This window comes from Hemitrygon akajei, chromosome 19 (assembly GCF_048418815.1).
Source record: "Hemitrygon akajei chromosome 19, sHemAka1.3, whole genome shotgun sequence".
Lineage (NCBI taxonomy): Eukaryota > Metazoa > Chordata > Chondrichthyes > Myliobatiformes > Dasyatidae > Hemitrygon > Hemitrygon akajei.
This window is the reverse complement of record NC_133142.1, coordinates 70,486,432-70,499,487: the sequence shown is the minus strand read 5'-3', so window position 1 is coordinate 70,499,487 and position 13,056 is coordinate 70,486,432. Positions and strand designations below refer to the sequence as shown.

Genomic DNA, 13,056 nt, shown 5'->3' with positions numbered 1-13,056 from the left:
GCAACAAAGATCGTTAGACAGTTCAGACCCTTCAGCCCACGGTGTTTATGTTGAACACAATGCCAAAACAAACTCAATCTCTTCTGCCTGAATGATTTATGTGCCTCCATTCCCTGCATATTCACATGCTTCTAAAAGCATCTTCACTACCACTACAGTATCTACTTTTACTTATTGCTGTATTGAAGAAGGATAGTTGGAGTTTTATTTTGACCTATAATCCTAACATGGGCCAGGTGTCAAAACAGGGCTTAAGATGTCATAGTTGATTTTGTCCACATACATCTGGAATTAAAAATAAGGGTCATGTGGAATGGGATTTTAGATTGATCTTGGAGTAGGTTAAAAGATAGACACAACATTGTGGTATGACGGTCTTGTACGTACTGTACTGTTCCGTGTGAAACACAAACCACGCAGAATCCAGCCCTTGAGTTGCAGTGCCAGAAAGCTCAATTTAGAACCAGCTGCTTTTTCTTTAAATGCCATCAGAAGAAAGATGTCTTCTAGTTTACCTGAAAATCAGTAGATGACCCCTGCAAAGAGTTGTCCAAATGAAGAACTGTAGACTGGCTGGCTCATTCTAAAGTCCAGGACTACAAGCTGAGGTGCATGCTGAAGCCTGGTACAACTGTTAGAGTGTGGACAGATCAGAGTTCAGCGCCTCCTGCTTCTGTACACGATGAGGTGGCTGGAACTCATGTCAACATGCCCTGGGCTGCTTGCTGAAGGAATGCTTGTAAGCAGAGAACTTGAAATTCAAGTCAGTTAGAAGACATGGCAGGAACAGATGACAAATGTTGTGTTACTTAATCAACTGGCCGCTGCGTGTTCTTTTCCTGCTGTAGCCCATCCACTTCAAGGTTCAACGTACTGTGCATTCAAAGATGTTCTTCTGCACACCACTGTTGTAATATGTGGCTGTTTGAATTACGTTCGCCTTCCTGTCAGCTTGAACCACCAGTGTGCCAGTTCTCCCCTGAGCTCTCTCATTAACAAAGTCCTTTCACTCACAGCTCTGCTGCTCACTTAATGTTTGTTTGTTTTTCACACCATTCACTGTAAACTCCAGAGACTGTTGTGCATGAAAATCCCAGATCAGTAGTTTCTGAAATACTCAAACCACCCCATCTGGCACCAACAATCATTCCATGGTCAATGTTAAAAAGTTAATTAGATCACATTTCTTCCTCATTCTATTGGTCTGAACAACAATTGAACCTCCTGACCAGGTCTGCATGCTTGTATGCGCTTAGTTGCTGCCACAGGACTGGCTGATTCAATATTTGCATTAATCAGCAGGTGTACCGGTGTACCTAATAAAGTGGCCCCTGAATGTATAGGAAAATGTTAGGAATAAAACAGTAACTTTGAAATGTTAAATAGCTTGAATTTCCCTGCCTTCTATGCAAGTGAAATGAGAGGCTTTATTCTCAGGAGGCCACCAAATGGGCATGACTCTGAATATAGCCCAGAGGCAATACCTGAACTAAACCAATATTGTATAGCTCAACAACAAAGAAGTTACTGGAAGGAAAGCTGAGAGTCAAAATGTGTTCATATAGATGCCCCTCCTTAGATCCACCGTGGAGAGTTTGTGACTGGTTGTATCACGGCCTGAAATGGAATCATCAATGCCCAAGAATGGAAAAGGAGGTGGATGCAGCCCAGTTCATCACAAGAAAAGCCACTGGAACATCTACAAGGAGTGCTGCACAAGAAAGCAGCATCCATCATCAAGTATCCCCACCACCCAGGCCACGCTCTCTTCAGGTCTAGTCAAGTCACTTTTTATTGTCATTTCGACCATAACTGCTGGTACAGTGCACAGTAAAAGCTAGACGTTTTTCAGGAACATGGTGCTACATAGTCTTCTCACAGTTGTCATCGAGAAGGTGGTACTGAAGCCTCATGTCCCACACCACCATGTTCAAGAACAGTTATTACCATTCTACCATCAGATTCTTGAACCAGCGTGGAGAACTTCACTCACCTCATCTTGCAATTGATTCCACAACCTACTGACTCACTTTCAAGGCCTCAACAATTCATGTTCTCCGTATTATTTATTTATTTATTAGCAGCTGGTGTATTTCTCATTTTCCTGTGAATGCCTGCCAGAAAATGAATCTTAAAATAGTACATGGTGACATACCCTGTATATGTACTTTTTTATATTTGGAAAGGAGAGACTGATTAGTGATAGTGAGCATGACTTTGTGGGAAGTCAAGACTCATGAATCTAGATTGAATTTTTTAAAGAGATGACCAAGAGGACTGATGAGGGCAGGGCGGTAGACTTTGCTTACATGGACTTCAGCAAGGCTTTTATCGAGGTAGGCTGGTCTGGAAGGTGAGATCACATGGGATCTCAGGTAAGCAGGTCAAGTCGATACAAAAACAGCTTTGTACATGAGCCGGAGGTAGGTAGTGAATGGTTGATATTCACATTAGAAGCCAAAGATCAATTGTATGCAAAAGGGATTGGTGTTTGTCATCTACATTAATGATTTGGATGACATGGAAGGTGCATGATCAGTAGATTTCCAGGTGACACCAGATTTTGTAGTATTGGAGATAATGAAGAAAGTTGTCTAAGTTGTCTAACCTAATCACAGGACAATTTACAATGACCCAGTACCCTACTAACTAGTGCATCTTTGGGCTGTGAGAGGAAACCAGAGGATCCAGAGAAAAGCCAAGCATTCCATGGGGACAGGATACAAACTCCTTACAAAGGATGAGCAATGTCCTGAGCTGTGATGGCATGCACTAATCACTATGCTACGGTGGCACCCTACAGAAATGACATGCCAAACTGCAGAGAAGATTCACAAAGATGATGTCTGGACTAGATGGCTTGAATCAATAGGGGACTGGATGGGCTGAGACTGTTTTTTGTGAAGTATAGGAAGGGGCACAGGTAGTGTAGATAGCAATCATCTGTTTCCCAGGGTAGCAGCTCTAAGGTGCTTTAAGGTAAAAGATTTAAGGAGGATGTGAGGGCACATTTTTCACAAAGAGGACATATTGAACAAGCTTTCAGAGAAAGTGACTTAAGCAGGTACAATTACAACATTTTAAAACAATTGGACAGATAAATAGAAAAGAAACATTTACAAGGATATGGGACAAATGCAGATAAACGGGATTAAACTAGAGAGGATCTTCACTGACATGAACAAATGGGCAGACGGGTCTGTTACTGTGCTGTGTAATTCTACGAATGTATGAATTTATGCTGTGGATATTGAAAACCCGAAAATAATCCACTGAACTATACGAAATATGCAACTGTTCTGCATGAAAGAGGAAACATTTTGGTGAAAAAGAGTTCCTTTTAACTTGGTTCATTTCTTCTTTTCTGATGTCAAACCACTGAGAAGACGAACAAATAATAACAACTAAACACCAGCAAACGGCTGTGTCCGTCAGGAAGAAGAGACAAAGGCTGAGTGTGGGACAGAGCAACAAGAGCTCTGATTAACTTTCATTAATCTGAAATATCATTCTCTTTCTCCTCTTCCTTGGAGTATTTACTGCATTGCCTCTTATCATTTTGAACACAGCATGGTGTTTAACTTAGAAATGAAAAATGCAAAAAAAGAGGTTTCCAACATGCATTCATTTACCTCGATACTTCCAGATCAAATTTGGTATGAATTCTATTTTTTTCATCGTGGAACATGCTTGAGTACCAATCTTCAAATACCGCAGTCATCACATTCTACCCCAGTTGGTGCCTCTGCTCAAAGTGTCAATCATTACTCAAATAAATTCCATTTCTTCCATTGTCACAATTCTAAGCTCTGTACTGCATTCCAAAACTCACTTAAGCTATTTAAACAACTCTCTACAACCAAGCATTTTCTCTATATTCTCTATAACCAAGCATTTTCTCTATATTCTCTATAACCAAGCATTTCTCTCAATCTCCTACAAATAGGGTTTGGGGTCTTTTTTTGTTTGATAGGACTCTTGTGAAATGATGCTTTTTTCCTTATTAAAGAAGTGAAAGTGGTTTTATCCAGGGTATAACTGAGCAACATGTACCGTTATTTATGACCAATTCAAAATCTTTTCTTAATAATTAGTCATTCCTCTATCATTGGCTACTTGGCGACTGAGGAATGGAAAGGGGAAAAATTAAATGCTAGGATTTTTGTTCCAGAATGCCAGGTGATAGATTGGGTGGTGATGCTTTCATAGGCATATATTCCACAAATAATCACTGAGAAAAATATAAAAATGCTTTTCCCTCCAGTACCCCTACCTAAACAAAGCACATTTAAGACAGACAGCACATTGCAGCAGGCTAACTGATCAATTGTCTTGGCAAGTGCAGCAGCTGGCATAAAGCTTTACAGTGCCAGCAACTGGGGTTCAATTCCCACTGCTCTCTATAAGGAGTTTGAACGTTCGCCCCATGACTGTGTGGATTTTCTCCGGGTGCTTCACATTCCTAAGATGTCCAGTTAGGGTTAGCAAGTTGTGACCATGCTATGTTGGCACAGAAAGTGTGACAACACTTGCGAGGTGCTGGTCATTGACCCAAATGCTGCATTGTATATTTCAAAGTACATGTGACAAGGCTAATCTCTTTAAAAGAGGTTTCACCTATTTTGCGGCCAGATTTCACCAGCATTAAGACAGGAATCTGAGATTCCTGCTCCCTTCATCTGAATACCTGCTGATTCCAAGCAGACTGAGCTTTTAAATCTCAGCCAGCACCAGCCTTGTTGTTGGTTCTGGCTCTGAGGTCATTTCAGTCACGTAAAAGATTATCATCTTTATGATGCAGCCTTATGAAGGTTAGGGTGATACCCACTCAGTGTCCTACTTACTGAGGTGCAAATCACCAAGGCGTACAAAATGACGGCGATCATCCCTGTGAATGTCTAATATTAGCCTTTTTTTCAGAACCTCACTTCTTCAAAATTCATGTTACTTCTCACCCTTTCCTACTTCAACAGGAATAAGATTAGTTCTGTCTTTTGAATGTGAAGTTCTCCATACCACTGACACTATTTGCAAAGTGGCCTTATTTTTTGCTTTGTTCTTCCTACCACACCTGGTATGCTTCTCGCTGGCCTTCCTCTTCCTAACTTCTGCTAATTTCTTCAGCCTGAAAATCTATCGCTAACAATGTTCAAATATTTCTAAGCAGCTCTGTTTCACATTTCATGCTGATATTACTTGTATTGTGTTCTCTTTATTCTCTCCTGTGGTAAAAAGTGTTTCTTTTTCTGTCTCGCTGTCAGGCAGTGAGACCTTGCACTTGTGACTTTACAGTTTACAATAATTATCCAAGGTCATTGCAAACATGGGTAAGCACGACTGGACTACAAATTGTAAAAATACTCTGAATATTTCTCTGGGCAGCAAAACAGACTTCCACAAACAAGAGGAAATCTGCAGACGCTGGAAACCCAAGCAACACTCTCAGAATGCAGGAGGGACTCAGCAGGCCAGGCAGGGTCTATGGAAAATTAAACAGTCGGCGTCTCGGCTGGAAACATCGACTGTACTCTTTTCCACAGATGCTGCCAGCCTGCTGAGTTCCTCCAGCATTTTGTGTGTGCTGACAGCAGATTTTTAACATGCTTTTGTCTTTTGGTGAAATTTTGTTTATCAGCCAGCCTATTAGTGAACACCAGAGAGGTCCTATCATTTCTTTAATACGTATGGACTTCTCCAGCACAAATTGGAGAACACATTCCTGTAATATTCAAAGTTAACCCTTTAATAAACTCTGTAAATCCCTCTTATACAGTGTGAAATTGGCTGAATTTCACCACCATCCTTTTAACATAGATATGATTCTCTGTCTCATCTCTTGAATGTAATTTTCCCCCCTTCTCAATGATACACAGGATTGTATTCAGTATTTTCGTCGCTGTGAATTTTTTCCCCTCCGAACTGACAATGTTCCCGTTCAGTACCTTGGAACGTTTCATTACACCAAGGCTGCTATATTAGTAAAACTTTTTGTTGTACAAATCCATGATTCTCCTGCTCCTCGGGTTATATCCAGAAGACCATCCCTTGCAATTTAAATTAGATTCCACACCCTCCCCCCACCACTACCGTACCAAAGCCACAAGATTCTTCCTGTCATCAGATTTCTGAATGGACATAGAATCCATGAACTACCTCACTAGTTTCCGCCTCTTTTTGCACTACTTGTTTATGTTTACTTATTGTAATTTATAAATTATTATGTACTGCAATGTATTGCCGCCGCCAAATGTCAGAGATATTAAACCCGAACGTGACCACGTGTTTCCCAACTGCGTTGCGAATCCATGGTGTCTGCTCGATCGTTCGCTCGTTCGTTCGTTCGCTGGGTGCAGCTTACCTGCCGCCCCCCTGAGCCGCCCAGGGCACTCAGCTCGGTAACCCTCCTCACACCGCACAGTCCACCGCCTAGCAGAGCGCCGATCAAAAACAGGGAGAACTGGCGGCCGGGGAAAGAATCCATGAGGGCTTGGAAACACCTCGAATTGGCGGAAGCTCTCCGGTTCACTTCCAGCGAAGTTCCGTACGATCTCCGGGGCCGCTGAAGGGGATTTGCGGCCGTTCAGATGCAGCTGACTCTGAAAGTAAAATAAATTTGAACTTAGCGTGACACAATTCATCGCACCCGCAGAGGAGGGCGGTCACGCCTCTCCCAAATGTTTAAAGGGGCAGTACCCCAGTTAGAAGAGCGCGAGCTCTTCAAACAGAGTAAGGAAGGTAACGTCCGGCCGAAGGGTCTCAACCCGAAACGTCGACTACACACTTTTCCATAGATGCTGCCTGGCCCGCTGAGTTCCCCCAGTATTTTGTGCGTGTTGCTTGGACTTCCAGCATCTGCAGATTTTCTCTTGTTTGTGTAAGGAAGGTAAATGTTCAGTGGAGAAAGGAGTCTGGTTGGAAACATCTGAGTATTAATTTGCAAGTTCACCCATGGGATTAATGAATCATCAACATTCTAGAGGTGTAACTAGGGAGAAATTGAACATTTTTCTTAACGGAGACAGACTAAACTTCAGGCAATACTTCAACTTATTCCTCGAGCAGGATGGGTGCCGGGGTTATTATCTCAACCTTCCCCTTTTAAAGTAAAATATTTCCTATATTTTTATTCTAAAGTTAACCTCCTTTAATAGAAATATTCAGCTTGCTGAGTGTAACTCAATAATGGCATTTTGACTTCTCCTGCAGCATCTCCCAAAGAGTGATGGAAGTGTTAAATATCAGGATTCTTTACGGGTCGGAGTCCGTGCGCGCGTCTGTGTCTGTATGTCTGCAGACCCGTGTGTATATCTGAGTGTGTGTGTGTGTGTGTGTGTGAGACCCGTGTGTATATCTGAGTGTGTGTGTCTGTATGTGCACGTGTGTCTGCATGCGGGTTGTGTGTCTGTATGTGCACGTGTGTCTGTATGCGGGTTGTGTGTCTGTAGACACGTGTGTGTGTGCGTGTGGTGTAAGCGTTGTCGCAAGTACAAACGTTTGTACATCTGCAAATACATGGCTTATGCTGTGTATATCTGCGTATGCATGCCTATGCGAGTATGCCTGTACGTATGCCGGTGTGCCCACTCCTGATCGTTTGCCTGGCCCCTGTATCAGTGTGTCACATCTTTACAGACAGGCAGGAGGAAATTTGAGCTAAATGTCTAGCAGAGCTGCGGGGGAGAAGTAAATATTACCGAATAAGAAACTAACCTGAAAATCTCATGAGCAGGAACAAACCGCAAACCAGAACAGGAAACACGGTCACTCTAGAGTGATTGTGAAAATGAACAGGTTTGCACATGTGATGAAATCAGGTCACTGATTTAACTGACTGCTCTGCTAAAGTAATATGTAAAATCATTTAAAGCTGTTTAAAACATGTAAATATACTTTGAAATGTATGTATCTTGTTCCTCATAAAGCCATAAACACTTAAAAAAAATCCACAACTTCGTGAGCAATTTCCTTCTTTGAGTAAATAAAGATATATGTGGTACTTACATTTTAATGGCGGGCGGTGAATTTAATTATACCTTGTGTTCCCCAGATATCGCTACTGATTTCTTTTTTCGCAAGAGGAATGTGACCTAGCAGGATACCTACAGAACATCTCTTTCATGTCAATCTCAGGAAATCAGATGTTGTTGGTCCATATACAGTGCTCTTAGGCCATGCACTGCACACTACCTCCCCTGATTTCTGTTTTTTCCTGCCATCGCATAACATGATTTACAGAGAATGGAAAAGATGGGAATTAAACATAGGAACAGGAGATGTTGTACTCTGGAGCAACGAAAAATCTGCTGGAAGAACTCAATGGGTTGAGCGACATTTGTGGGGGTAGGGGTGTCAAAGTTTCAGATAAAAACTGAGTGTGAGAGGGGACATAGTTGGTGTAAAGGGGAATGGTAAGATGGGACATAGGTTATCAGTGATAAATGGTCATCACACTCAAGAGTTCCAAATTCGAGTGACTCAATGACTCCTATAAATCATCAAACATTATGAGAATATTTGGGAAATTTACAACTATTAATTATCACTACTGTAAAAAATTACATTCCCAAACCCCTTAGGATTCAGGATTCCAGATTGTTTAATGTCATTTTCAGTAAACAAGTGTAAAGGAGAACAGAATATTGTTACTCCAGATCCGATGCAGCACAAAGAACACAAAAATAATAATAAAACACAACAATCCAAATACATAAGACAGCTTATATACCTGCATCGATTGATTGCTACAGTCATGACTGTACATAAGGTGACTGACAGTGGTGGTTGGGGATGTGGAGTCAAGTCAAGTCACATTTTAGTGTCACTTCGACCATAACTGCTGGTACAGTACACAGTAAAAACGAGACAATGTTTTTCAGGACCATGGTGCTACATGAACAATACATAAACTACACTGAACTATGTAAACCAACAAAAAACTACACTAGACTACAGACCCACCCAGGACTGCATAAAGTACACAGAACAGTGCAGGTATTACAATAAATAATAAACAAGACAATAGGCACAGCAGAGGGCAATAGGCTGGTAGTCCGATGGCTTGGGGGAAAATCTGTTACATAAATAAACAGCTGAATGGTGGCGTCTGGGATTCCGTCAGTTTCTGTACTCCTGCCGAGTATTTTGTTGCCACAGATGTAGTCCAATCTAATGTCCATTGGAGAGCAGAATGGACGGGAGAGCCGGCTGGCTGGGGCTTGCTTTTCTCCTGGCACGGACTCCTGCCCGCTCGCCTCGTTTCCACTTCCTCGCACACTGCTCACGACGTTCCCACCTCTGGCCACCAGCATCAGGCGACTACGAGGACTGCAGACCCAATTCCCTGAGCAAGCAGACATTGGAGAGCAGAATGGACAGGAGAGCTGGCCAGAGGGGTGGATTGGCGGGGGGAGGTGTTGATCAGCTTGACTACTTGGGGAAAATAACTGCTTTTGAGTCTGATGGTCCTGGTTTGGATGCTCTGTAGCCTCCTCCCGATGGGAGTGAGACAAACAGTCCATGAGCAGAGTAGATGGGATCCCTCATGATGTTACTGTCCCTTTTCTGGCACCTTTTTGTATATACGGTATGTCCTACATTTGATGAAAGGTCTTTGAGCTAAAGCTTTAACTGTTTCTCTTTCCACAGCTGCCTGACCTGCAACGTTACCATCATATTCTGTTTTTATTTCAGATTTCCAGCAAAGTTTCTTCATTTTCATCTCCTCCTACACCCTCCTTGTGGAACGTGCTGTTTTCAAAAGAAGTACACATTTTCAAGAGGTGCAGTAAATGGAACAGATGTCACAGAGGTTGTTTCAGTATTCAATAAGCTAATCTAAAGTCGGAGACTACAGATATTTCAGATTCTGTGTTCTTACACCTTCAGTGTTTAATTAGTTTCCCCGTTTTAATATAAAAAAGCAACAGACGCAGCAAGAAGCTAACAGCCTGTTCTCTTTAGGTCTGCGCTTTCATTGAGTTAGATTCTCATTTACATCAGGAGTATTTTCTCACTAACATAGTATCCCTTGATTCCCTTAAATCTGGAACTGTCATTTCTATAACATATGGCTCTGGAATCTGTCAAACCCACATTGAAACCTTCATCAATATTTATAGATGGAGAGCCCAGTAAACATGTACACAGAGAGTCCAAATACACCACATTAAACCATGGAGATTTTCAGTCATCAGAATCAGGTTTATTATCACTGACATACTGCATCTCATGTAAGTTCAAAAGTTGAAAGAAAGTATGTTATCAAAGTACACACGTGTCACCATATACAACCCTGTAATTCCTTTTCTTGCAGGCATTCACAATAAATACAAGAATCAATGGAAGACCACACCCAACAACCAATATGCAAAGAAAAACTAACAAACCCTGCAGACACAAAAAGAGAAAAAAAGAAACAATAATAATAAATAAGCAGTATATAAAAATGTCTATAAGTTAGAAAATTAATAACTAGTGTGAAAGATGAATGAGGAGGTAGTGTTCATGGGTTCACAGATCATTCAAAAGTCCAATAGCAGAGGGGAAGAAGACAAAATGAAGAGTTGCACACACAATGGCCCCACTTATTAATGAAAGTACTTGGCCGTTTTTAGAAATAATTGCCTTAAAATTTGGATGCTTGCATCTACAAAATTAAGCAACACATTTTATTTATTTCTATAGATGCTGCCTGACCTGCTGAGTTCCTCTAGTGTTTTGTGTGTGTGTGTTAGAAGTAAATGATATGTTAAGAGAAGGACTGATAGAAAAATGGGGAAGAAGCTATATTACTACAAACATTGCTTTGACAGGAGATCATATGAGAGGAACTTTAGAAATATATAATATGTTCAACTTTGAGGTTAACCAAGACAATTAACAATTAAATTGTCAGAGCATCCAGAGTGAGATTCTAAAAACTCTTTCAGCAATATCAAGATGGAGACATCTTGATTAAAAGCCATATGAGGTCATGATTATCTTTAAACCTGTAAATTCTGGGCTACTTTACAGTAATAGCATTGTCCTGAACATTAGAAAACACTGGCATAAATCAAGAGAGGACATGGAAGGGTAGATTATATCATTCTTTCTTAGAAACAAAGTGAACGTATGAACTTCTTTAAGAAGAAGGAATTGTCTAAAATAACAATGGAATGAAGAGGCAGTACTTCTTCATTCAAAGGATTAGTAAGCGGCAAAGTTTGGTTGGACACTTAGTCAATATATTGATCAGTATTTTCAGGACAAATGGGCATCGCATTTGGGTGTTGAAAGTGATTGGCATTAGTATATTTTACCTCTTCAGATGCTTTGTCAAAATGGTCTTGTTTTAATTTTCAGATATAGATTTAACCAGTATTAATAATTACTTAGGTGAGACTGAGCACAGACTTGCTGTCTGTTTTACTGAGCACCTGTATCTGGTTTCCATGACTACCCAGAGTCCCCGACTGCCATCTATTTTAATTCCACACCCCATTCCCACATAGAGCTCTGTCCTCTGCCTCCTTCACTACCAGATGAAAACTGGAAGAACATCACTTCATGTTTCACCTGGGTAGACTGAATATTGAATTTTCTAGTCTTCAGGGAAACCACTCCCTCTCTGACCCTTCCTTCTCCTTCTTTCCAAGACAAAGCTCCAGCCCCTCCCCACGCCATTCCACCCCCATCTCCCAGCTTATTCTCCCATTACCGACGCCCCCCACTGTTCCGATTTGCTCACTATACTAATTCAGTTTTGCTTCAACTTCCTTCCTTATCAGATTCCATAACCTGCAGCTTTCAACAATAGTATCATTTGCCAGCCTTTATGATTTCCCCCACCCAACCATCTGCCGATCAACACTTCATCACTTGATCCACTCATTGCTTTCCAGCTCTTGCCCCACATCTCCCTATCATACCTTTATACCTTCCCCCTACTTTTTCCATTAAGTTGAAGGGGCTTGACCTGAAATGTCACCTGCTCATTCCCTCCAAAAATGCTACTTGGCATTCTGGGTGTCTTCAGGAGTTTGTTTATTTGCTCCAGATTCCTGTATCTGCAATCTCTGGCATCTCCATAAATAATTTTACTCATTCCTCGTGTCAAATTTTTCTATAAGCTTGTAAACTACATGGCCTGCAAACTTAATTTATGTAATCTTTTAACATAATTAACATTTTGAGCCTATTATTACTGTTTTGTTGACACTACACTCAATTTATTTTGCAAGATGTAATGTCAGAATTATCATTAAGACCATAAGACATGGGAGTATCAGGGATTAGCAGATACAATATGGGCCACTTGGGCCAATAAAATTGTTTCCATGCTGTACTACACGGTGACTCTACAATATTAACAGTATTTGGCTTCTAAGGCCATAAGACCATAAGATATCGGAGCAGAATTAGACCATTTGGCCCATCAAGTCTGCACTTCCATTTCATCATGGCTGATCCAATTTTACTCTCTGCCCCAATCTCCTGTCTTCTCCCCGTATCCCTTCATGATTCGACCAATCAAGAAACTCTCAACCTCTGCCTTAAATACACATAAAGACTTTGCCTCCACAGCTCCCCGTGGCAATGAATTCCACAGATTCACCACTCTCTGACTAAAGAAATTCCTCCTCATCTCCATTTTGAAAGGACACGCCTCTATTAAGGGGTAAGTTTTTTTTACACAGAGAGTGGTGAGTGCGTGGAATGGGCTGCCGGCGGAGGTGATGGAGGGGATACGCTAGGGTCTTTTAAGAGATTCCTGGATAGGTACATGGAGCCTAGAAAAGTAGAGGGCTATGGGTAACCCTAGGTAATTTCTAAAGTAAGTACATGTTCGGCACAGCATTGTGGGCCGAAGGACCTGTATTGTGCTGTAGGCTTTCTATATTTCTACGTTTTTTAAGAATGGCCAGATAGAAAGGTGACAGTAACTCAAATAACCACATGTTTTATCAGTAGTGTGCAGAAGAACATTTTTGAATGCACACGTTGAAACTTGAAGTGGGTAGATTACAGCAGCAGAAGACCATGAACACACATTCAATGGCCACTGAATTAGGTAGA

General features: G+C 41.3%; 1 protein-coding gene across 1 annotated transcript in view; it reads right to left on the bottom strand.

The window, feature by feature from the left end:
• Nucleotides 1-6,611, bottom strand: part of LOC140742049 (interleukin-17 receptor E-like) — a 98,266-nt gene extending 91,655 nt beyond the window's left edge. Inside the window, exon 1 of the mRNA XM_073072778.1 lies at nucleotides 6,359-6,611. Coding sequence (XP_072928879.1) covers nucleotides 6,359-6,481 — 123 coding nt within the window. The 5' untranslated portion in view covers nucleotides 6,482-6,611. The remainder of the gene's footprint in view (nucleotides 1-6,358) is intronic.
• Between the last annotated feature and the right edge of the window lie 6,445 nt (nucleotides 6,612-13,056).